The 27,085-nt window shown below is 37.3% G+C and overlaps 2 protein-coding genes and 1 non-coding gene across 6 annotated transcripts; 2 read left to right on the forward strand and 1 right to left on the reverse strand.

Annotated features, from left to right (window-relative positions):
* Window positions 1-951: 951 nt before the first annotated feature.
* LOC121049965 lies at window positions 952-4,913 on the forward strand. The gene is made up of 3 exons (XM_040508466.1): window positions 952-1,093; window positions 4,421-4,841; window positions 4,892-4,913. The coding sequence occupies exons 1-3, from the start codon at window positions 1,030-1,032 to the stop codon at window positions 4,911-4,913; spliced, it is 507 nt and encodes a 168-aa protein (XP_040364400.1). The 5' UTR covers window positions 952-1,029.
* An 8,308-nt stretch (window positions 4,914-13,221) lies between these two features.
* LOC112170495 (probable E3 ubiquitin-protein ligase ARI2) lies at window positions 13,222-17,915 on the reverse strand. Of its 4 annotated transcripts, none has more exons than XM_024307806.2 (7): window positions 17,378-17,915; window positions 17,033-17,065; window positions 16,658-16,937; window positions 15,812-16,292; window positions 15,078-15,626; window positions 14,829-14,947; window positions 13,222-13,875 (listed from the first exon to the last, which is right to left on the reverse strand). In XM_024307806.2, the coding sequence occupies exons 1-7, from the start codon at window positions 17,528-17,530 to the stop codon at window positions 13,730-13,732; spliced, it is 1,761 nt and encodes a 586-aa protein (XP_024163574.1). In that variant the 5' UTR covers window positions 17,531-17,915; the 3' UTR covers window positions 13,222-13,729. The 4 variants fall into 4 exon arrangements, with proteins under 4 accessions (XP_024163574.1, XP_024163577.1, XP_024163575.1 ...); XM_024307809.2 differs by having other exon boundaries at window positions 13,733-13,900; XM_024307807.2 differs by lacking the exon at window positions 13,222-13,875 and adding an exon at window positions 13,884-14,021.
* Window positions 17,916-26,946: 9,031 nt separating this feature from the next.
* On the forward strand, window positions 26,947-27,020 carry TRNAN-GUU. The gene has a single exon. It is a non-coding gene; the product is annotated as a tRNA-Asn (tRNA).
* The last annotated feature ends 65 nt before the right edge of the window (window positions 27,021-27,085 follow it).

Genomic DNA, 27,085 nt, shown 5'->3' on the forward strand with positions numbered 1-27,085 from the left:
GGTGGACATGATTTGGGCTGGACTGGGTTAAGATAACTCTATTCGGGTTTGCAATTCTACTGCTAGGAACCAAAAACGTGCAAACGAAAACTAATTATTCTCAAGATGAGCGCTCTAGAGCTAACAAGCTTTTAGACTAATTTTTTCAGTCATATATCGGCATCTTAACCTTTCAATTTTAAGATCACTTCTGAAAAATTTTCAGCCAAAATGATGATCGTTTGGGTACCGAACTAGATCAAATCAATAAAAGAATCAATATGTTCAACCTGAACAGTTTGTGTTCATAATTAGTAAATCACGATTATGGATATCCAAACGATCATCAATATGGCTAAAAATTTGCACAAGTGATCTACCCATAGAGACCTAAAAAATGAATGGTGGAGATGCCGATATGTGAGCGACAAATTGGCCTCAAAAGCGGTTAGCGTCGTATTAAGAAGCTAACTGGATAGCTCTAGAGCGCTACTGTTATTCTCAATACTAAAACGCAACCAATCAATCAGAACCAAGAAAAAACACCTAGGGCTCCAATAACCACGAAGACGACAACGATCCTATTCAAAATGTGATTACTGTACAAGATCTCTCACGAATCATCATCTTATTTCTCCCTAACATGTTTATGTAGGAAAATATGGACTTCACATTATCTCTTAGCATTACGTAAATGAGAACTGATTTAGTTTAAGATAAATAACAGGAAATGAAATACTTTAACTCTATCTAGTTACCTATTGAGAATGTATATCTCTTAATAGGAGTTAGAAGTTCAAGTTAACTCTACTTGGTTAACATCAAGTTAATGTGATAAACTTAAGTCTCCTAATCGATAAGCTTTAGGCAGATAACATGGACTTTTTTATGGAGAGAGGACTCTTTGGATATATGCCTATATATTAGCAGGAGAAGTCCCTGCCTCTACTACGAGTAACATACAGTTCATTTCCACAGAGTGAGGTTAAATAGTAGTAGAAGGTAGAAGACTCTTCCTTGGTAAGTTTGCTGTGGTCATCATCTGCTGAAATGGATGTCAACATGGTTTCCCTTGGTCAGACTATCTTGGATGGAATCAAGAGTGTGGATGCAGGTGGGTGTCCTAATGAGATTTAGGAATTCTCTTTGGCTGATCTCTTGTTCATATGTTTATACTTTTGGTATCTGTTTGTGTAATTGTGAATTGATCCTTATGTTGTGATGATTAAGTTGTTGCATCATGTTTTTATCAAATGGTATCAGAGCTTAGGATTTTCTCAAATACATGAATCATACCCCATTTGTTTTATTGCACAAAATACAAAACAAATAAAATTGGTTAGAAAAAAAAAAATTTCTATGTCTTCAGAAAACCGGGCTTTAAATAACCTTGCCCATTTATTTACACCAGGCCCAAATATGTTTTTAGAACAAAACCCCCACACTTAAGAAAACTTGTTCAACGGCCATTTTAGCATATTTGACTAGAAAACCCAGCCGCACGATGCTGCGGCACAAAAAAGTTGCAATGTTCTCTTGTCATAATAATCTGCAGAAACTCTTGCTTTGGGTGTAGCATTATAAGCCAAAAGCCCAAAATCCAGAGGATCAATCCTGCTTATATCGCTCAACACTGCCGAAAACATTTTCCCTTGCCACACTTCAAAATTTACTCTTAATCTATTACTAGGTATCTTTAGATTTCTTTATGTTCAGAGGTTAACATAAATTTCTGCCATGATAAACATCTCAAAGATTGCACACATGCTTTAGATTTGGAAGAAAAGAGTAGAATAAATTTTCAGTGTGTAAGGCTAGCAATGTACTTGAACAATCTCGAACAATATATATATATATATATATATATATGGTTTTATTCCTTTTCGTTTTCTGGTTTCCCTATGTGTGTATGATTTATATACTCTATTCTGGTCTTTATCAGTTGGTTTTCCCAAGTGTAGTCATCATAAGCTTAGACTACAGATTTATTGCTTTACTCTAAATTAAAAGTAAACACCCTCGAGAAATGGAGGAAAACAATCGAAAGCCAAAATTGAAATTCTGAGCTCGGTTAGATACGACCTATAAACATGCGTCTTCAATACAGCTATTCATTAATAGCATCTATGACGAAGAATAGAACCTTAGCCTCTTTCGTCCTAACTTAACAGTTAATCAGCTGAACCTTCACTCTAACCACTTGCAGATCAACCGATGAAAGTTTCCACACACACAGCTATCAAAACAAAAACCAATACAACAAACATCAACAACAACAACGAAGCATTTTAAATCTTAACCAAAATAGGATCGATGTTCATAATTAGATTCCGAATTCACATATTTCAAACAAAAAAGGATCTCTAAAATGAATTTATTTCATACAAACAGATAGTTCAATTCTAAAACAAATAGAAATTTTGAAGGATGGCTCTTATAATTTTTTTGGTATTAATCTTGGCGGCTGACCTTGATACTCTGGACAAACCCTGGCTCTTATAATTATATCGCATTGTTCAAATCACCACTCTCAGAATAAAAACATCATCGCATCGTTCAAATCATACAATAGCTACCTAGCTACTCAGCTTCTGTATATCACAGTAACAATCAATGACTGACAACCTCGAAAACAAAACAAAAAAGACATATTGTAAACTTATCCTATCCTACCCATTCATGCCATAAAACCCAGAAGCCAAAATCTTAAAAAGATGAAAACTTTCAGATCGAGATTACCTTTTAAATGCTGCAGATGGTATTAGAGTATCAAATCAAAAGAACAGATACAAAAGAGCCTCTTCGCGCAACACAGACCGATTAACAAACCTGGATTTGCCCAAATCTCCAGTCTGATCATGAGAAGAAGAAATCGTTGAAATCAAAACATAAAAGAAGATCGGGAATTAACGAAAAAAATTGGTAAAAGAGAAAAAGGGAGAAAACGGATTGCCACCTAAAAACCCTCTACCGCTCTCGGATGGATGTTTGGGCTGTTTCGTCTCTGAGACAACATATCTCTTTCCCGATGGTCTCCATCGCCCTTATCCGTAAAACTATGGCAAAATTGTAGTTGAGGCGAGTAGGAAGGGCAAAACCGTCACTCCATTTCAGGTCTCTCTCCCGATGGTCTCCATCGCCCTTATCCGCAAAACTATGGCAAAATTGTAGTTGAGGCGAGTAGGAAGGGCAAAACCGTCACTCCATTTCAGGTCTCTCTCCCGATGGTCTCCATCGCCCTTATCCATAAAATTATGGCAAAATTGTAGTTGAGGCGAGTAGGAAGGGCAAAATCGTCACTCCATTTCAGGCCTGAGTGAACAGTAACTCATCTTTGGTATATAGTAAATTTGGGGCTGGGAGAGCGCGATGAGATTGAAAATCTCAGAAGGGATTCATGACCCATTCAGGCACTCAATTCATGAAGGGCCAGATTCTGCTACTTGCTTGTTTTTTTTTTTTTTTTTGCTTCTGTTAACCTTTTAGATGCAGCGCTGTAGCAGAGGCCAAGGTATGATTACTGGAAATCTCAAAACTTGCTTTTCAATTCTGCATATGGAAGGGGTTGTCATATGGATTACTGTTTAGCATATGGAAAGGGTTGTCATAATCATATTAAGAATGTTTGATCATACTCGTTGATGGAATATCTGCATATATGTTGAATTTCTGTGGATGTATGAAATTGAAATGTGAGATTGGAATTCCATGATTATAAAGTCCTTACTGATTCAATTATTGATCTTGTGATTAAATATTGCTTGATGCAGTTGCTGTGTTTTTGACAATGGCTAAATGTATTAATATCTCCCAAATATGAAATCTGCAGAATTTTAGTTATTATCATTGCCTTCCCAGCTAATATAAAAAAAAAATAAAAAAAATAATAAAGTTCATAAGATGATCTGAACGTATAGTTATTAATTCCGGTTTTGTGATTGCTGAAAAGTTGTAATGAACATGTTGCAGAAAGCAATCACTATTATTTTTCAGAAATTTTCAAGTCTTAACAAAACCAAACTTGTGTTATTGTACTTAAAATTGCACTTATTTTTTGTCTTCCAAAGAAGTTGTTTACTGTGTAATCTTAAATACATAACAACATCATATGTAAACACATAGACCTATTTTGATACCTTGAAGCTTTTCTTGTCCAAAGACTCTGACTGTTTCATTATATAATTGGTTTATGATGAATATAGTATGATGATTAAGAACTTTAGGACATTAAGTTTTATTCTACAAAAGTGTTACTTCATGTTAATTCAGTCTATGTTAAATTTTGTGTTTTGCATTTTGAGCTAGTAACTGTTTTTAATGCTTTTTGGTGTCTAGCTCATAAAGGGCGTTATGCTTGAAACAGAAATTTATGAATAAAATTTTTATACATAAGAAAAGGAATTTACAGTAACTTATACAGAATTTTTTCTTTTGTTTTTAGGACTCTCTGTTGTGACCTTAGGTCAGATCCAATTGCTTAATGGGTGGAATTATAAGACCTGGAGAAATCAAGTAGAGTTTTACCTTTCCATGCATCAAAATATGGATCTCTGTCTGATTGAAGAACAGCCACTTGAGCTGGACACATATAGCACTGAAGAGGATAGGAAGTACTACAAGGAGTGGTACCAATGCAACAGGAAGGCCAAGAATATAATTAGGAGCACGATGTCCAACACTGTTAGAGGGTCAATAGTAGAACCAGACCTAGCTATGGACTTTTTCGAAGCTATTGTTGATAAATACTGGGAAAGTCATAAGGCTGAAGCAGCTAGGCTTTCTAAGAGGTTCAATGAGCTGAAATTTTATGGAAGTGGGAGTGTGAGAGAACATAGTATGGAGCTGATAGGGATCAATGCTAGGTTAAGGGACATGGGGATGGGAGTTAATGATGAACAGGTTGTTCATGTAGCACTGTTTTCCTTGCAAAGTGACTATAGTAACCTCAAAACCTCCTATAATGCAACTGAGTCTAAATGGGACCTCAACAAACTTATTTCAATTTGTGTGGATGAAGAGGATAGAGTTAAGAAGGAGAAAGAATCCACTAAAGTAGTGAACTTGGTTGAAAAACCCAAGTGGAAGAAACAGAACAAGCTTAAGCTGAAGAAGACAACCAATACTAAAGTTTCTGGGAAACCTGTAGACTCGAAGGTTGCCAAGCCATTCAAGTTTTAAGTGTTACTTTTGCAAGAAGGTAGGACACATGAAGAAAGAGTGCAGCGGTTTCAAAGCTTGGAGGATTAAGGGTAAGTTAGTTCAAAATTCGGTTTTCTCTTTAGAAGTTAATTTTATAAATGTAGAACCACACTCTTATTGGATAGATTTAGGCTCACCTATACACATTACCACTTCATTGCAGGGTTTAACAAACAGGAGGATACCAAAGAGAAGTGAGGTCCAAGTCTGTGTAGGAAATGGGTCGAGGGTAGCTGTTAAAGCCGTTGGAACTCTGAAGCTAGAATTTTATGCAGTTCATCACTCGCCTAGAATTTTTGAGACAAGTCAAGCAAAATTTCTAGATGAAGGGGTGTGTAATACAAGCTTTGAAGATCTTTCTTTAGAGTTCGATGAAATTACAGAAAATGAAAATTTGGAAATCTTTTTACCTATAATTCATAATCAAGAAACAACTACTGTTGCCACAAATAATGAAGCCACAGATCAAAATTTAGCAGAGCCTATGGATTTACAGCCCAAAGTTGAGGAACCAACATGTGAGTAGCCTGAAAACATGCCTTTAGAACAAGAACAACCAAACATACCAGAACCCCAACTTAGAAGGTCTGTGAGAGCTAAAAAACCCACTTTTGGAGGACAGGACAGTGAGTATATTGTTTACCTGCAAGAACTCGATGAAAATCTTGCGGAGGATAATGATCCATTGAATTTTAAACAAGCTGTTGAAAGCAGTGAGTTTAAAGAATGGCAAAAGGCCATGGAAGCTGAACTTGAATCCATGAGTCAAAATTCAGTGTGGGAACTTGTAAAACCTTATGCAAATCACAAACCTATAGGGAGCAAATGGGTATTTAAGACCAAAAGAGATGCAAAGGATAATATAGAAAGGTTTAAAGCTAGACTGGTAGCCAAAGGTTTCACACAAAAGGAGAGTGTTGACTATACAGAAACATTTTCTCCAGTTTCAACTAAAGATTCATTTAGAGTTATAATGGCTTTAGTAGCTAATTATAAAATGGAGCTCCATCAGATGGATGTGAAAACAGCCTTTCTGAATGGAGACTTAGATGAAACAATTTACATGAAACAACCTGAAGGTTTTGTGAAACCTGGGAAAGAAAATCTTGTATGCAGACTCAAGAAATCAATTTATGGGCTTAAACAAGCTTCTAGACAGTGGTATAAGAAGTTTGATTCAATAATCTCATCCTTTGGTTTCACAGAGAATATTGTAGATGAGTGTGTGTACATGAAAACAGTAGGAAATAATTTCATTTTTCTTATACTGTATGTAGATGATATTCTTTCAGCTAGCAGCAACATGAAATTACTCAAAGACACTAAGACTTTCTTATCTGATCACTTTGATATGAAAGACTTAGGTGAAGCGTCTTATGTTTTGGGAATTGAAATTCAAAGAGACAAGGCACAAGGTCTTCTAGGTCTATCTCAGAAAAATTATATTTCCAAAGTGTTCAAAAGGTTTGGAATGGAGACCTGTGCATGTGGTGAAGTTCCTATGTCCAAAGGAGATAAATTTACCAAGAACACTAGTTCTAAAAAGCAGGGGGGTGGGAAGAGTGTTTCTGATTGTGATAGTAAACCTTATGCTAGATTAAATGGTAACCTTATGTATGCGCAGGTCTGTACAAGACCTGATTTGTCATTTGCAGTAGGTATCTTATCTAGGTTTCAGTCTAATCCTAGTCAAGAACATTGGATTGTTGGAAAAAAGATACTTAAATACCTTCAAAGAACTAGGAACCACATGTTGGTTTACAGGAAAGTGAACCAATTGGAATTCATTGGTTTTACTGACTCTGACTTTGCAGGAAATTATCCTCACTCAAAGAAATCGACTAGTGGCTATGTGTTTATGCTTGCTGGAGGGGCTGTGGCATGGAAAACCACGAAACAATCATTAATATCCACCTCCACCATGCAAGCAGAATTTATAGCCATTTATGAAGGAGTATGTGAAGGTATTTGGATTAAAAACTTTATGATGCAAACTAAGGTTTTAAGCTTTATCGTTTCAGATGCACTTAAAATTTTTTGTGACAATGAGGCTGCAGTTTTCTTTAGTAAGAATAGCAAAAGGTCAAACAATTCAAAACACATTGATCTTAAGTACTATAGTGTGAGAGAGAGAGAGAGTGAAACATGGAGAGCTGAACATTTTGAATGTGGATACATAGTCTCAACCAGCAGATCCCTTCACTAAAGCCTTATCAGTTTCAGCATTTCAAAAGCATGCAAGGAATATGGAGATTTTATCTGCATTAGAAGCTTGAGTTCAGTGGGAGTCACAGCTAGCTAGTCTTAAAATTTTGAATTCTGTATTCCATGTTCCTTAGTTCAGTCATTTTTATTTTCAGTTAACTTGTAAACTTTGCCTTTTGCAAATTATGAATAAAGTTGAGGAATTCCAGTTTATACTGTTTTGGTACCATTTTGATTTTCTAGAATGACTTTTAAAATGTTAATGTCTATGTATATTATCAAGTGGACTATTGTGCTATGCATGTTTTATAGATTAAGTCTCAGACTATCAAGTCCACTGGTGTGCAGAAATAGTTGGTGTAATTTTGAAGATTACAAAATCAATGCAGTAGGACAGTGAGCAAGTAATTTTACAGGTAGATATACAATTTTAACTTGCTCATTATTATCACATTTTTAGCTCATGTGATTTGTAGCAGCTGATGTTAAGTGGTCATCAACTAGTGTGGTTATGTTAATCATTTCTGGTTTTTGGTTCTTGGATTAGTTTCTGCAATTTGACCGAGCTGAATGGACCTTGAGTATGCTTATGTTTCAGTGCACACTTTAGTTGTTATCAGTTTTGAACTATGGTTCAGTTATCAAGCTTTAAGACAATGTGAGTCCAAGTAGGAGAATGTTGGAAAATATGGACTTCACATTATCTCTTAGCATTAAGTAAATGAGAACTGATTTAGTTTAAGATAAATAACAAGAAATGTAATGCTTTAACTCTATCTAGTTACCTATTGAGAATGTATATCTCTTAATAGGAGTTAGACGTTCAAGTTAACTCTACCTGGTTAACATCAAGTTAATGTGATAAACTTAAGTCTCCTAATCGATAAGCTTTAGGCAGATAACATGGACTCTTTTATGGAGAGAGGACTCTTTGGATTTATGCCTATATATTAGCAGGAGAAGTCCCTGCCTTACTACGAGTAAACTTACAGTTCGTTTCCATAGAGTGAGGTTAAATAGTAGTAGAAAGTAGAAGACTCTTCCTTGGTAAGTTTGTTGTGGTCATCATCTACTGAAATGGATGTCAACATGGTTTCCCTTGGTCAGACTATCTTGGATGGAATCAAGAGTGTGGATGCAGGTGGGTGTCCTAATGAGATTTAGGAATTCTCTTCAGCTGATCTCTTGTTCATATATTTATACTTTTGGTACGTGTTTGTGTAACTGTGAATTGATCCTTATGTTGTGATGATTAAGTTGTTGCATCATGTTTTTCTCAGTTTAAATCACCAATCCACAACGGCTATGGATTCAATTTTGAGCTTCGCATAATAAAAAACGAGAACACTAACAAGAAGCAGCATTATCAGAAATAGAGGTATGATTGTGAATCAGTAAGTACCTGAGAGCAAAGTAGAGTGTTATTATCAGAAATAATGAGAAGCAAAAACGTTAAAGAAAAAGCTCCGAGCCCACACTGAACCCTCAGAGAGAAATATTTCGTTTTTTTTTTTTTTAAAATAATAATAATAATAATAAAGTCTAAAAGTTTTAGGTTTTCTTTTATTTTATAGTGAGCTCCTCAAAGATAAATTCCTATCTATAAAACTATTTTTGATAATTCATTTTACGTAACTTTAAATCTCAAAGAGGTCGCAGAGTTCTTTCTTGTTGAATGGGGCAATGTCAATTTATATACTTTGTATATTTGAATTTAGCTTGGATCTTCCAATGAAAGACCCGGTGAAGTTAAATGTTGATGGTTGCAAAAATGATGCGAGGGATATTAGAACCGTGTCGTTCGAGATTCTATTGACTTTGGGTGATTGATTTTTATGCTAATCTAGGTGGAGATGAATGGATAATGTGGTCAAGACGAAACTAGTTGTAGTTGAAACTAGTCATTTGTTTAGAGACATTATTGGTTATCTTTCTTTCAAAGACATTATAATGGATAATCTTTGACCATATCTCAGAGCTCAAGCATACAACGTCCAACCCTGGATTGGGATTAGCGTTTCTACATGTCTCATTCCTTTTTTGAGAGTAATAGTCAACCATTTTATTAATAATAAACATAAGAAAAATTACAACTTATAGATGTATAGACTATATCAAAATATAAAATAGCAAGAGAAATACTAGATGCAACAAAGCAACGAAAATAAAACCTAGCAAGGGTACCAAGGGGTGCAATTAAGCATTTGATGAGGCACCAGACAGAGTCCAGGCTATGTAAAACGGTACCAACAGTATGTTCGACCATACTTTCACACAAAAATATACGTCGAATAGAGGGTAACCTTCTATCAAGGTAACCGCCGATAGTGTGACCAACCTTACCTACTCCACGCAAAATAATGCGCTGAATAGAGAGCAATCTTCTACCTAAGTAACCGAAATTCCAATTCCAAAATGTAGCAGAAAGAGGAATCCATAAAAAATCTGCAGGATCCCAGATACGAATTCAAACAGAAGACATGGCCCAAGCAAAGGCCCTTCTTGAGTAACCCAAACAAGCCTAGGCCCATTGGACACCCAAAAACACTCTGGGCACCCAATCCTGCCTCGCCTTCGACCCTAGCCGCTACTCTACCAATCCCCGTCGGAGAAAACCCATCCCGGACACGTCTGCTTGAATCAAGGCGTCGCCGCCTTCTCCACCAGTGTTGGGGCGGTTCCGATGTAGAACCGTATAGATTCTACTCCAGTCCAAACCCCCTCTGGTCAAAACAGCGGGGAACCGAACGCCAAAACCAATCCTCGCCGGCCGCCAATCTGGCCTCGTCCCTTCACCTGAGAACACGGTCAAGCAACAACCCATTAACCCCGCCATCGAGCCAAATCTAACCACCAGCTCCAATTTCAAATCTGCCCGGCTCGGTCGGAGTTGGTGACCAGCCTGCACCGTTCCAATCCCACACGGCAGCGCAGCCTTCTCTTCTCCCCACCAACCACGATCAGATCGAGACTGGGGCCAAAGAGTCGTTGCAAGGAAGCAGGCTTGCTGCGATTGAGAAGGAAGCACGGTAGAAGCCGTGCGTAAAGGTATCGACGCCAAACACGGTGCAAGAAGGGTACTCCATCGATGATGGAGTAAGGTACAGAGAGGCCAAGAACGGCGCTCTCCCAACCCTAGCAGAGCGCTAGGTATTTTCATTATGTGTTGTTAATAGATACGTCTCATTCTAGATAATCATGAGGTGAATATTTTAAGAGTCTCTTAATGATTTAATTCGTAAGTCTTTAGCTAAAGCATTACATGGAAATCAAATCATATAGATCATTATATATATATATATATATATATATATCCGATTTTATCCAGAGTGGAGATCCGCTTTGAAATTAAAGTGTGAACTTTGAGTTTTTGGTTGCTTTTCGGTCGCATATCCACATCTCGACCGTTCAGTTTTTAGGTACTAGTGTATAGATCATCTCTGCAAATTTTCAACCAAATTGATGATCGTTAAGGCATTGATAACTGCCTTAAAGCTAGTACGGTTCAGGTTGACAGATTCAGTCCGTCCATTAGTTTAAGCGAGTTAGATACCTTAACGATCATCAATTTGGCTGAAAATTACAAATATGATCTATACACTAGTACCTAAAAATTGAACAGTCGAGATGTGGATATGCGACCGAAAAGTGACCCAAAACTCGAACTTCACACGTTAATTTCAAAGCAGAGCTCCGCTTTGGATAGGATATATATATATATATATACAGATCCTATCCAGAGCGAGGCATCGCTTTGAAATTTCAGAGCGAGGTTAGGGTTTAGGGTCACTTTTCGGTCGCATATCCACATCTCAACCGTTCAGTTTCTAGGTACTAATGCATAGATCATCTCTGCAAAATTTCAGCCAAATTGATGGTCGTTAAGGCATTGATAACTGCCTTAAAGCTAGTACGGTTCAGGTTGGACAGATTCAGTTCGTCCATTGGTTTAAGCGAGTTAGATACCTTAAAGACCATCAATTTCGTTGAAATTTTTCAGAGATGATCTATACATTAGTACCTAAAAACTGAACGGTTGAGATGTGGATATGCGACCGAAAAGTGACCCTAAACCCTAACCTCGCTCTGAAATTTCAAAGCGATGCCTCGCTCTGGATAGGATCTGTATATATATATATATATATATATATATATATATATATATATATATATATATATATATATATATATATATATATATATAACATGTTTCTTAGGTGCGGACATCCGTACCTAAGCATTAGGTACGGATTTCCATTTTTTCCCCATTTTTTGATCACACATTTACATTTTAACCGTTCAGTTTTAATATCCTAATGTATAGCTCATCTCTGCAAAATTTCAGCCAAATTGGTGATTGTTAAGGCATTTAAAACTGCAATTTACAACAATGAATACGAACGGTTCCGAATCTGTCGAACAGGAACCGTTTGTATTCATTGTTGTAAATTGCAGTTTTGAATGTCTTAACGAGTACCAATTTGGCTGAAATTTTGCAGAGATGATCTATACATTAGGACCTAAAAACTGAACGGTTAAGATGTAAATGTGTGATAAAAAAGTGGGGGAAAAATGGACGTCCGCACCTGAAATCCGCACCTAATGCTTAGGTGCGGACGTCCCCACCCAAGAAGCCCTGTGTGTGTGTTCGAGTTTGAGAAAAGTTTCATGCCCTAATTCATATATAAAAATATTTGTTGATGGAAGATCTGAATTACATTGTCACCATAACTAAGGTTTGAAATATCTTGTGGATTGATTCAAACATATTCTAACTAATCCGGATAACAAATAGACATTGGTAGATGTTGCTATTTGGCTTGTGGATATTCCTATGAGGGTAAATAAAAAAGTGGCTTTAAATTCGATTGTCAGCTACAGTTAGAACCTATAAGGACACAAAATGTTGAGTGTCAGTCGGAGTATTAAATTGGCGAAGATAACAATATAAAGTAGATTGTTCATTTAAACTAGTCTAGTGCGAAGAAAGTATTAACCAACGAATTTAAGATAAACATAGCTCAAGAACAGTAGCACGAAAATACTAGACGCAGGGAAGATGAATGAGAGATTCTAGCAAATGACAACGCTTCTTCTTCTCACAAACCGGATAAACACCTGTCGGTGATAGAGGTGTAACATCGGGAGCCTCGCCAATCCACAAACGTGGAACTATTGGACATTAAACATGAATCGGTAATCAAATCCCTCATGAACCCAATATAAACATTTTAGGATAGAGAAAACGAACACGTGCGGTTGGTTGTACTGCTTTTTAGCAGGTTGTGTTGGTTACGGCAGTCTGCTATGTGCTGGTCCTTTTCAATACAAAAAGTACAGAACACAGACGGCTAATACGGACTACATTCAACCTTCCTTGGAGTGTAAGATAATCCTCAAACACTAGAAGCTTTTTGTAACTTCACAACTTCGATTACTTTTCTTCAAAGAAAGAATTTGCTTTCCTCTAGACATTGTGCCAAACATGCAACAGGAGAGATACTAGTCTTTTCGCCTTCAGGAAGCATTGTAGTTACGCAATGTTATATTCATGGAGCTTCTGGTACATTATTGTACTATGTGTTCATTCACTAGCTAATCATTGATTTGGGGCATAATCACATTCCCATGTAAAGGACAACACAAATGCAATCCCATTCATTCCAAAACCCATTCTTTCAACCATTCCGGAACCTTAGACACTCGGATGTTCATATTAACAAACAATCTACAAATGACTATGCTGACTGCTGACTGCTGACTAATATGACAAGCCGTTTAAAATACATATAGCCATATGAACTTCGATTTACTCCATCCATGCAACAAGCCCTGGGGTTACTAATTATGTTCAACATTCAAGCACTTAAGGGTTTTGTACATGGAAGCCACCGCTAACACAGATGGAGCTATTACATGATATTGGCTACCAATGATACAGACATGTGCAACTTTTTCAATTCAAATACAAAATATACAACAATTCCCGAGACTTTGTCAACAAAATATTAGGGCATAAGAGCAAAACACCAAAAGTAACCATTAGAATTAATCTGAAATAAGACAAAATGTTAACAGTTCTATTATTAACTGGCTCCAAAAATTTGAATGTTTCTCCCCAACATACCATTATTGCTTTTGAATTGGAAAATCTACAAATCAAGCGCCCCCGAAAGCCCCAAAGAATTATATATACGAGGCGACCAAAAAGATATGATTGGGGAAAAACATAACTGCACTTCGGTATTTGATCCAGAAATAATGACACTGTCATTGAAAAGGAGGGCCTTATGTTAGAGACTGTACACCTTTTTTAATGAAGCTTTGCAACTTGCACGAATCAGAATCAGTTTCTGTCAACGACCTCTGCTGGCAAGTTCAGATCAAAAAAGCCACCTCCAGAACCCTCCTTCCTTGCACGCTTCCGAGAAGAGCAGCCACTCTCAAATGAACTTCCAGAACCTGAGGGATGTTCTGGTTCCATTGATCCTCCTACATCAGGAGTGAGACAGCAAACCTTACACATGTTAGCCTCAGTTATCTTCTACTTTGCATCATGTTCTATGCATGATCAAATGCATTAAGAAATTCTTTTTCATCTGAACTTGGAAGAAATGGAACATTGCTGGTCTGCACGCCTAAGAAATTTCTTTTAGTAAGTTGTACCCCAAGCAAACGTAACTATAGCTACATTGAAGGGAAAAAAAATGACTACCGCATAGCAAGGTTTTATGGGTATAAGTTACAAAAAAGAAAGATTAGACAGTTTAGACATCTAAAGTAGAGCATTTATAAATGGCCAGTCTCTTTCCAACAAAAGAAAGGGACTATGGTAATTCAGGGTTGTTTACAAGTATTTCTTCTTATGAGTTATAGTATTAGATTGTAGTTATTTATCAGGTAAGGAAACACATTGCAGATTCATGCATGAATGATAGTCATGTGAAACATTTCAAGGCCCGTAAACAGCAGCAAAACAGAACATAAGCTAACATAAAACAAGGAAAGACCCATAAACATTAGGCTACACCTGGGCTTACGAGCTATTGTTGGCTGATGGGTATACATGCTCAACTCAAATGCTGATAACATAACTTCACGAAAATCAAATTATATATTACAAGGTTCTTTAAACAATCAATGTAACCATACAAACATACCAAGGACATTTGGAAGCAGATCAGCAATTTGTCACAACAGACCACGCTAATAGGGGCACAAAAATTGTTGATTTTCCACTGGAACAAAGACTTATAATTTCGAACAAACTATTCACCAAAATGCTTAAAAGCATCACTTATTATAAAAAAAATAAATACATAAATAAATGTGCCACTAGCTGGATTGACAAGTACTAGCCATCCTTCTAATTTGTTTATTACTTTATTGGTTTCCAGGCATAGAAATAACAAAGGGAGGGACAAAAATTCATGGAATCAACTTACCATTTGTTCCACAATGGAGTTCTGATGCCTTCTCTATGCCCTTTGACCTGTAAGGAGCTATATTGTGGTGGATACCGAGTTGCACAGAACCCAATAAATCATTCTCAATACAATCATACCTGCATTTGGTTTTATAAACAAGTTTAGGGGAATCCCACATGTAAATGAATACTGTCATAAATGCATGTTATAGATATATCTACATACTTATACATACACATCAACATCTTTTTTAGCAGTCATACTCACATTTTCTGACAGAGTTTGTCTGTGACTACTGAGAGATTGATCACTTGCATCCTTACTTCCATAACTTTATCCTCGTCATAATTATCAAATGGCTCCTCCAAAAACTTGGACAGTTTTTCAACATTTTCCTCAAGCTGCTGCTGCTGGTCCTCAAACAAATTTTGTTTTATTTCCCTTTCCTCCTTTGTCATCTGATCCTTAAACAGCTCCTCACCGAACATATAAAATGCAAAAGGATATGAATATGAAAGAACCCGCCTTGACCTAAAAAGTCTGGAGAGTCCATTCGTTACCCAGCTGAAATCTCTGTTCTTCGATTCCCTCAATTCTGAAATTGATACCTTCTCTTGTATAGTCTCCTTCAACTTACTTTCAAGCTTGATTGAATCAGTATGAGCTTTATAACGGTTGTGATAGTGCATATACCGATAAAGATCTCGCTTTGCCCGCTCAGCGTTTTTCTCTTTGTCTTCTTTGTATCGCCCACAGCTATGACCTGCAATACTTGACCATGTATGGTCTCGGCCAGTAGCTCCACCACAAAGCCAACTGCATCCAGAGGAAAGAAATTACAAATCCCAGAGAGAAAGTCTGCTTATATTTTATTTTAATAATACTTAGTATGACAAGAATATGCACAAAATGATTAAAATAACAGAGAACAGAGATAGATAAGCACAAATATTAGTGGGAAGCAGGATGGGGGGGGGGGTGGAAATGAAAATGACCCTCACCAAAATGCTTGCCCACAGATACAACTCACAAGGTTGCAGCCACCATTCTTCTCTACAGGTTTGTGACACTTAGGACAAGGTTTAGTATGGACTGTGATCCAATTAACTGTCTCAGATTCATCTCGGCATTTCTTGGCCCAAAGCTCCCACATCAAACATGAACAAGGTGAGTGGGCTTGTGATGAACAACGAAAACAAAACTGAAGACCGCAAGAACATTCAATCTCACAAAATTCATCATCCTCCACTCTTATTGCATTTCCACAATGAGGAGTGCTTGGGCACCACTTAACCCTTTTATTATCCTCAATGTATGACTCTAGAAGAAACCGATCAAATTTCTCTGCAAGATTGGGGTGGCTCTTGCTAACTAGATTTCTAACAACGGCTTCATCACAAATGGCATTACATTTGTGAGCCATGCACCTAATGCGCTTACTTTGCCCATCATTTATCTTCACAACAAAATGCTCTGTCCAACCTACAAAAGATAGAGAATATTAAACTCACAACAGTAACCATATGATAAAGGGGGAAAAAATAAAGAGCAGCAAGAGAAAGTGTGCAAACATACACAAGCATAGACACATAAACATATAGTCAGCATTAAGACAATTCCCTTGCAAAGGATCCCCAAATTATTTTGTTTGGAAAACCATTCCAAAACATTGGATTAGTAAACTCATTGACAAAATTTAAATCAACAATAAGAACGGAAATCAAATACCGAATATGAGGAAACTTGTTATGATTCCAACAAATGCCACAATTATTACATTGTATGACTCCACAAGAAGAATATGGACTAATAAGATAAGAAAGTGCAAATAATGGGTAGATACTTACAGCCGTTGCAAAAGCAATGTCCACAGTCCATTTTAGTTGCCTCATTACTAGGTACATCCTCTATACAAATAGCACACATTATTGTGGGAGAAGGCAGCAGTGGTTCACTATCTTGATGTTCAACTACGGATACACCTGCTTCTGCAAACAAGAAAGCTCTTCCCTTCTCTACAAGCACTGCAAAAAGCTTCTCAACATCCCACCGGTGATGGATGAGTAAAGTTCGGGCATGGTGCTCCCTCAGAAATAGCAAGTCCATCACTCTACGCAAATCCTCCTTCTGCATTCAATGCAACCAAACTCAAACATAAATCTAAAAACTGTGATGAATTAGTGACGACAAAGAAACAGTACTAAAGACTATTCTTTTCCTACCTGTGCCACCAAAAGAGATTCTTTAGTAATCACCTGCAGGAGTACAACCAACAACAGGGTCAATATCCCAATTAAGCATCACAGTAAAAACACAAAAGGAAGAAAAGAACCCATAAAAGGAATCGTAATCCTTTGACATTATATCATACCGAAACACTCTGATCATCGTTACCCATTAAAATTCAGAAGAAACAAACTAATTACAACGACGATCAACCCTTTTTGGCAAGCAGAGTTACATCCCGATATGCATGATGAACCCAAAAAGCAAACCAAAGTTCGATTTTTTTTCGTGATCGAATAAGATAAACTGATAATAATGATTGCAAGGTAAAGATGAACAACCTTAGTTGTGGTGCCCTTAGGGGGAATCCAGGGAGTATCAGAGTCCTCGTTTTCAAGGCCATCGATGGACTCCTCGAGGCCTTCGATAGAGTAATCGTCTTCCTGATCGGAGGTATAGAACTCCTCATCGCTGCCCAGGCAATCGTCCTCCATTGATTCTAATCCCCCAAAAAAAGATCAAAACTTTAGGGAAAGTGGGCAGAGCCTGGTTGTTGTGCAATTCAATTAGGGCTTGAGTGCATGCATGTACAGCCCAATTGGGGATTGTTCGATTGGGGTTTTTCTGGGATTGAATTCAATTTTGGGTTGGATTGGGAATGGGGTTGTGAAAGACTAGGGCTTTGGGTGTAGGGGTGTGTGGAGCTACACGACGGCGTTTAGCTGATAGGGGAAGTAGGAGATCTAGTCGGAGTTGGGCAGAAGAAGAAGAAGAGATTGGAAGGAAGTGAAGTGAAAAGAATGAATGGCGATTACAATGGTACGAGAGACTTGCTTTATGGCTTTATGCCACCACTCTCCCTTCCCAACACGCAGAGTTTGTGTCACAAATAAACAACCCAATTGCAAATATATATAGTTATATAGTGGTGTATTTCATACATTATCAATTTAAGGAAAATAATTTACTGCTCTGATCATTCAATTTGGTTATTTCTAACCGTTTGATCAGCCAATTTTTCTTTCCGATTTTGAACCTTTGTTTTTTCCGTGAGCAAGAAAAAATCTCACGTTTGATGCTCCTTTTCCCAAGTTAGGATTTTAATCCTAATAGGGGATGGAAATAACAAACCAATCATTTTTATGTTACCAAAATTGTTGTTCGTTACGAGGGTATCGTCTGTAGAAATGTCGTCATGCTATGTTGGGAGGGTTTGAGTGGGGTATCATTGTTCATTTGGTGTTCAAGTTGTCGGGATCAAGTTTCGTTGTGGCACTACTGGTGCTCAATGTCACGCTACGGTTGGCTTCATTAATTGAGAATTTTATAAAAACATATTCGAAGAGACTTTGGATTGACTCATATCTATTTCGTACTGATGCATCGGTTACTTGGCCAGGGTCCGAATGGAGTTGTCTCGAACCTTCCTGCACCTCTACGTGACCTACTTCTTCTAGATTTTCAAGGCCATGCCTGAGTCCAAGCTTCATATTTCTTTAGGCTTCAATCTCTTTGACTGCTCTGATTGCACTTAAATGTTTCTTTTGTTTTTTAAGAGTCAATACTCTCTACTTTTTTGTGCTATCATCTTTAAAATAAGGTAAGATAGTTTAGGTAATGACTATGGTGTCCATAAGTGGAGTTGAGACTGAGGTTGAAAGATAGAAGAGGACACGAGTTTAGTCGAGTTGTGAGATTAAGTTACGGTTCCACACCCACTTAATATAATATGGAACATAAAAAGTTAGTCCCTCTACTCTTGATTTTCACAAATTTAAAATGAAAGTTTAGTGAGAAAAAGATCATAAAATGCAACAGTCATCTATATTTTAAAAAAAAAATTCAAAAATGTATCTTATAGTACGTACTCAATGAAATTTATTTTTAACTCACCTGAATTTTTATGATGTGACAATAAGAGACGACATTCAGTAGGGCAGTAGATTCATTAGAATATTGGGACTGTCTAATGAAAGCTCACAATGTTTGCAAGTGTAATACATAGTCTTTTATAATTTTTAAGTAGACCGCTTCGACAATAACAATTTCTTATTTATGCAATATATATTGCATGTGAATTTCTGAAAATAATTTAAAAATATTCTTTTTGGTAAAAAATATATATTTTTTGTTTTTTAGCTTTAATGCTATCAAATGTAGGTAACAACAATACATGACTTACCAAGGAGGACCACGTCAATTAAGTCATGCAAGGTTATCCTAGAGCAACCTAATGTAATTACCACAGTAATAACGCAAAGAGAACCATAAACTAGATAATGTTAGGGTAAAAGAAAGAAAAAGTACCCTAACTTATTCAACAAAATCCGAGACCTCCTTACACAGAGGGTTTCACAGTAACAAAACACTTGGAAGTCTCCTCTTCCGTAACTACAATAATCACCATTTAAGAAGATATTGGGTCTAATCCAACCCCCAGGCCCACCACCAAACTGAGCAAACCTAGTAGCACAGGAACTCTGGACCCAAAATAGGATGTGGACCCCTAACTGAGTTCAAATCCGCTAATGACACCGTACAAATACTACTCTTTCGACACCTCTAATTTACTTTTTAAAATGAGAGAATTCCACAAATGGTCACTCAACTATTACTCATTCGACACTTTGGTCACTCAACTATTACTCTGTCAATCACTTTAGTCACCCAAGAGGCATTTTATCTCACTTTAATCAACTCTCCCAATCATTCTAATATATATTTCTCAATTTTTCACAATTGGTTAGACAAAAATATCATTAATATTGTGGCAAATAAATTTTTTTTAATGAAAAAAATTAACGAAGTGACTAAAGTGATTGACAGAGTAATAGTTGAGTGACCAAAGTGATATATTTAAAAGGTGAGTGACCAAAGTGTCGAATAGGTAAAAGTTGAGTAACCATTTGTGATATTCTCCCTTTTAGAATACTTGAAAAGCTAAGTAGACTTCCTTATTTTTACTTGTTTCTGTGTGAGAATACGGAACGGGAACTAAGTATGAGGCAAGGTAGAGAGGGAGAGAGAAATGACACAAGCATGTATAGTGGTTCACCTTGCCCTTGAGGCAAGACTACGTCCACTTAAAAGTTCCACTATGAGTGAGGCTAAGTAGCTTTTGTAGTGATACAAGTGTGGGGATCATGATCCCCTCCCTTTCCAAGAAGGGGAGGACTTCCTCTTATAGCTAAAGGAAGTCTCATTTTATTATATATTTTTGATGTGGGACAATAATACACATATTTGCTTCTCTTGAAGCCTTTTGGAGAGCATGGGAGGGTGGCCTCCAGACTAGATACCGGTCGACCTCCACCATGGCAACGTAGCTCGGGTATCGGCTACCAGATGCATGCCATAGGAGGGGCTAGCCATGTCGTGGGGCCCACCTATGAGGTCGTTGCTTATGCTTGACAATATGTGATATAGGCGGTATGTACATTACCAAAACACCCTTAAAACATGAGATACAATAATTTGTTACTCTACTTTTTGTTTGTAGCTTCAATCACAAAAAGAAGAATGAATCGAAATTACATGATATTGCTCTCTTAGGGCAACTCCAACCTTGGGGTGCCAAACCAGATTTTGGGCCATTTTGAGACTTTGGATCTCCAACCTTGTGTTTTTGGGGGGTCTGGTCCTATAAATATAGGACTTGGACTCATTTGTAGTCTCATATTTGAGACTTTTCCAAGACCAGAACTGATCACTGTACATGGGGGCCAGCCCACTTGCTGTCTCAGCCCACATGCCGAACCAACGCGCCAGAGGCAAAAATTGAAGGAAACGCGCGCCAAATCTGTCGGGAAGAGAGAGCACGCGCAGAACCAACGCTGGAGAGAGAAGATCGCCTGCTTTTCCGTCTGCAGCCGTGGGCCCCACGCCAGTTGCTGTCCCCTGGTGACCGTTGGAACCCCCAACGGTCATGAAATGTACGGTCCAAATGTTGCCCTGATCAATTTGGACGGTCCGATGTTACCTTTTTTTTTTTTTTTTGACTGAAACGGATCTATTCAAGATCCAATGGCTCAGATTTTTTGGAAAAAAAGTGATGAACGGCTCTTATTAATTGAAGGGTTATTATTTCCTTTTTGTTCCAAAAAAAATAAAAAAATTACCAGAAAATTGGGGAAAAAAAATATACCCGTTGGAACAGTGAATTGTAGGAAATTCTATAAATACCTACCCATTCTTTTCTATTTCCTCACACCAAATTCAAAACCTTTTTTAAATTCATTAAATAATAAGAATAATTTTTAAATATTATGATCTAAATAGTTAGATTCTTACTCGTATGTGCCGACACTTTTGTCGTATATGCCGACAAAAAAAAAAAAAATTTTTAATTCATTAAATAATAAGAATAATTTTTAAATATTATGATAAAATGTTAAATTTTTTTTTTTACCTTATTTCATTAAATTAACATATTTTTAATATAATATTCATTAAAATTATACTTATATTATATTTTAGTCAAGAATAGTGAAAATAACACCCCTATATAGGTCTAATGGTTGGAGATGAGAATTGAGTCCTATATGAATAGTGCAACAAGAGGGTGCTAAAATGAGAATAGCACCCCCAAATGGTGCCTATGGTTGGAGTTGCCCTTATGAGTAGGTTTCTCCTCCACCAAAATTAATCAGAGAGTTGGTTCTCGATCTTGATATGTTGCTGGAATCCCTTTGCATTTGCTAAAAGAAGGATTTCAAGGGTTTTGGCATGGCAGTAAAATGTGTGGTAGAAGGGTGACTCGCCAAAACCTATTGCCTTAATCTATATGGAATCCTAATTATTTCGTTATGGCAGAAAAACTAGAAATCTTCACAAGATTTTAGGGAGCTTCTATTCATACGTCCAAATTTGGCATTTGGACCTCCCTACTTAATAAACCTTCAACTTACTTTTACAAATAACCAGTTTGCTATCTACAGCTCTCTAATTTTCCTATAATGCTCATCGTCCAATAAAATCATTAAAAGACCTTTTTTCTTTTTTTAGATTCTATTCATACTTTCAAAAATCAGTAGTTGGATCTCCTTCATTTCTTGAAGATTTGGAAGTGCAGCAAATTTTTTTTTTTTTGGAAGTTCATCCTCCATATACGAGTAATAGAGGTGCTAGCATTTTTTCAATGAATTGTTGACTTTTGGTTAGCATAGGCAACAATACCATGTTTGCTCATCATCTAGTATAAATAGGTTTTCCAAGTATTATTTTCATTGCATTTAGTTGTCATTGTCCATAAATTGATTCTCTCCTACTTGTTTCCATAGTAGCTTGAAATGAACATGCATGGTCCTTTTGTTTTTAGATATGTATGGGATAGTGGAGGAAATTACAATAATCAACCATGATTCTAGTGCATTCTCAATAGATTTATATCAGATGGTCGAATTTTTCATCATATCTATAGAATAGTTCCACATAAAATTGCTCTGCACTGATGATGTGTGGGAATATCTTGTGGACAACTACCCATAGCTGCGTTTGTCATATAAACATGCTGGAGTATTGCTTTTCATCGCCGCTCGTTCACATATTTGATTGCATTCAGAATGAGTGGGCCTTCATCAAATGAGGTGTCTTTGTATTTCCCATTTTCTCTCCTTTTATTATATTTTTTTTATAGCGCAGTGATAGATCTTGTAAATTGTCAGCTATGTGAGCAATGAAGTCTATCACTTTACGAAGACAAAGCCAAATTCAGAAAATTTTGACTTCAACGTTAAATAACATTTGGCGATAATTTTAGGGTTTACATTGGAGGAGAAAATTTTTCCCAAGTTGAAAACTATTTGTCATGCCCCTGATTTTTAACAAAATTAAAAATCGATATATAATCTCATACTTATATATGTGTGATCGTTCAGCCATCAATACAAAATACCTGAAAACTTTTTTCCTTTAAACCAAGTACATACTGATGCCCTGAACCCTCAAAAACAATATACACTCGCTCCACAAAGTTATATAAATTACACACGCTTACGAATTAAATTGTCAACAACAAAATAAAATGTAAATGCTCCTCAGAGCTCACTACAAACGGAAGTCTTAATAATGGTAAAGTCATATAAATGGCTTCCTACCGTTAAGCTGCAAGCACGCTACCTCAGCATCAGCCACGATTATTCTGACCTGCAACAATAACCCCTACACCGTTTGAATGGTGCACCGGGTTGCCACACAACAAACCCGGTAAGCTTTTGCAAGCCCGTATGAGTAACTCAAAACCACACATGCACAACTCGCCCAACGAGGAAACCCCTCAACTCGTAAAAAGGGACACACACCCTGTTTTCCCAAAACAACACATTCTTTTCCCAAAAGAAACAAATACAAGTCACCCCGTGACAAAGTCATATTAATTGAAACTCTGACAATTAATATGATACACAATCCTCCTCGGACATTTAAAAGAAAGCATCCCCGAAACTCTCTTTTAAAACATGTACTCATGAGCATCAGATAGCTCCCCGCTAACCCTCATGATGTACCAACAACAAAGCAGTCCAACCTAGACATACAACACATCAATACACCCTCAATCATACCTATCGTTAACCTAACAAATAAAATATGATTCACGAGTCCTCCCAAGACATTTTAAAAGAAAGAATTCCTGAAACTCTATTTTAAAACACGTACTCATGAGCATCAGATAGCTCCCCACTACCCCCCATGATGTACCATGACAACAGACTAGAGCTCTAACTGATCATATCCACAAACCCGGCCAAAGGCGTGAAGTCCCGATATATATATGCCTGAGGTCACCCCCAGCAACCTCAAATCCTCAGACCTTCCCGGTCGTCAGATCAAAACCTTTCAAAACGGTCACTCAAGACCCAAAAGTTACTCAACTCACACAAATGGAGATGTCACCCCGTGACCTCCAAATCATCAGACCTCCCCGGTCGTCAGATCAAAACGTTAAATCAAACCGAAATGAGAAATCACAACCTGTGACTCTCAAATCTTCCGACCCCCGGTCGTTAGATCAAAACATTCAAATCACATCAAAGCAACTCACACCAAATCTTGACACTTTTCAAACAATAGAAATTCCCAATTCCTACAAAATGTTTCCCGAAAAGTCAAGCCCCAAAACAATAGAATGAAACCCATCAATACCTATTGCTTCAATTCACTCATCAACCCACAAGAATATACATATTCCACGTAAATATATATATATATACGTGGTCATTCACTCAGGAAGGCCACTAATACCAACTATAGTTTGCAGTTAACTAAATAACTCTCAAAACAATAAGGTCAACCCGTTCGTGAATGAACTTCGTGAGATTACTCACCTCGAAACTCCCGCTGCGTCTTCAATACAGAACAAGACAGCCACACCACAAACAACCGTCCAAGGATACCTCGTCAAGTACCTAATCACATACGGTTTCAACTTAGCAACAATCCACAAACGATTTAAGTCCGAAACCCCTATTTTGAACTAAAATCCCCAAAGTGACGCCAATTGAGGCGAAACCACATCCGAGACCACCAAATGTCTCCGAAATACTTCTACGATCGATATGCCAAAACCACACGTCGATCGGATAGTCAGATCCTCACGGATCGAAACATTGAACGGTCCAAAACCGTGAAAACCCTAACATGCTCATACGATCTCCAAAAATTACAAACAATATATCGAAATGCTCGTATCGACGAGTAGATCGAACTCAGGAACAGAAACTATCCCTGAGGTGGCTGGAAACCGCTGGAAAACACCACCACAGTGGCGGCACCGCCGCGGGACCAAAGTCGGAATTTGACAAAACTCCCAACACCAAAGTTCTTCATCTCAACTCCAATTTAAACTTTCATAACTAACACAAAGTCTAAATCATAGCCGTTTGGCCGGAATTTACCTCGCAACATCTGAAATTCGATGAACCCTAGAATTTCAAAGCTTCGATTCGTCCTCCACAAGTGAAATCGTCCCAAGCCGCTTTGGGAGAAACATCAACGTCCTATGGGCTTCAAAAGCCCTCAAGAACCACCGGCTATGGTGGCCGGAATCTCCGACTCCGAGCAAGGCGATTTCGTCCCCGAAGCGGCCTCTTCCAGTCGATGTAGCTCCCTCCACAACTTGAATCTCTCATCAATCCTTCCACAGACCTCTAGAGGGGATTGAGGCGACGAGAACCCATTTTGAATCGCATCCAAAGGTGGCCAGACGAAGGAGAACGACATCGGCGAAAATGGAGGCTGCGCACGGGCTCGGGAGGGAGAGACCGAGCTTGGGTTTCCATTTGGGAAATCTGGGCTCTTTTGCAATTTCTGGAAATTTTTGTCCTTTTATACCAAAATAGAAAGTTTTTCCGAAGCCCATAATTTCTTCATACGAACACTGATTCTCGCGTTCCGTTTGTCCACAAACTCGTATCGACGTTCTCTACAACTTTCGTGAAGGAAGTTTTCAGAGAATCCCAACGAATAAAAAGTTAACCCTTGCGCCCCCCCTAAATGACGCTTCCTGAATTATTATTCGCCCGAAACACTTCCGCTCCATCCACGAGCCACGAAACCGTCCGATACCCACAATTTAAATTCCGGAAAATCCTCAGAAAATAAATACGAATTTCCGGGGCATCACACTATTACTGTTTGTAGAGATAAGAAAAGATTTTTTTTTTTCCTTATTTGTTTCTTTATTGGTAATTTGACATGAGTTGACAAATTACTTGGAAAAAGTGAGAGGTCTAAATACCAATTTTGGAGGTATGAATAGAAGCTCCCTTTTTAAACCACTTACAAGATTTTTTTATTTTATTTTTATTTTTTTTACTTCACAAGAGAGTAATTTTGTGAGGAGTTAAATTCGCACCCTTTCCACAGTACTTGCAATTTTCAATTTTACCCCTAAATTTCCAAGTAAATTGAATTTCAAATTATGAAATTTTGGGTTTCTCCACATTTATTTTGGCAATGGCTTTCCATCCCATCTCAAAAGTAGTTTGAATATCTAACCCAATATTTGACAATTGCCCTATATCATTTGGTCTAGTGACATTAGTCTTCTCTTTATAAGTGAGAAGTTGTGAGTTTGACTCATTAAAAACTAGTTGTTGTAATCTGAGTTGATGCAATAAAAAAAAAAAAATTAGTTGGCAATTGTTGACCATATTTATAAGAGTTCTCTTCCTTCTTAGAGAAGCTAGACCTCTTCCTATGTTCCTCATTTTCTCTCTTCTCGCTCAACCGCCTTTTTTTGTTTTTGTTTTTTGGGATGATCAAATTGCTTTTTGACTAAGTGCATTCAATGCAAGAGAATATAGTTTGGGTCGTTAAGGAAAGCTTTTGTACTTGGTCCAAATTCCTTATAATATATCTCAAGAGAAAGATAATAGCAGAGTTAAGTAATTTGAAGGTGTAACTGGCGAGAGAATATCATAGGAAATAATAACATCACAAGAACTCGACTAAAAACTTGACTAGTCGTGACATTTTGTGAATAGTATCTGACTGGTCAAGCTCAATAGTGGAAATACAAGACAAAAAAGCAGTGAATAGTCTTGACCGGTCAAGCTAAACGGGTGGACTTGCTCTAAGCCAACTAAGAGCATTATATGGCTATTATTAAGCTTTAAAGTCATAAGTTAAGAGACCAACAAGGTTGAGATGATACTTTTTTTGGTCAGAAGGTTGAGATGATACCTTAAGTAGTGATTAAACTAATATTGTAAGTGTGTAATAAACATAATATGTAAGAATTTGTGTAAAATGATCCATAAGAATGAGTTAATTTACTTCTAATTCTCCTCGTCATTTTTGCATCTAAATGCTGGAATCCCTTGCCCAAAGGCGTTGAAATCTCAGCCCTAGTAGAGCGATTACTAGGTTTTATTTGTAAACTAGTGCTTTTGTTTTTAAAATAAAAGCAAGAGCTGGAGTAGCTCAGTTGGTTAGAGCGTGTGGCTGTTAACCACAAGGTCGAAGGTTCGAACCCTTCTTCTAGCGAGGTTTTTTTTTCTCTACTCCTTTTGAGCTAAGATTTCATACTTTTGGGCCTTTGGCATGAGAAA

This window comes from Rosa chinensis, chromosome 6, assembly GCF_002994745.2.
Source record: "Rosa chinensis cultivar Old Blush chromosome 6, RchiOBHm-V2, whole genome shotgun sequence".
Lineage (NCBI taxonomy): Eukaryota > Viridiplantae > Streptophyta > Magnoliopsida > Rosales > Rosaceae > Rosa > Rosa chinensis.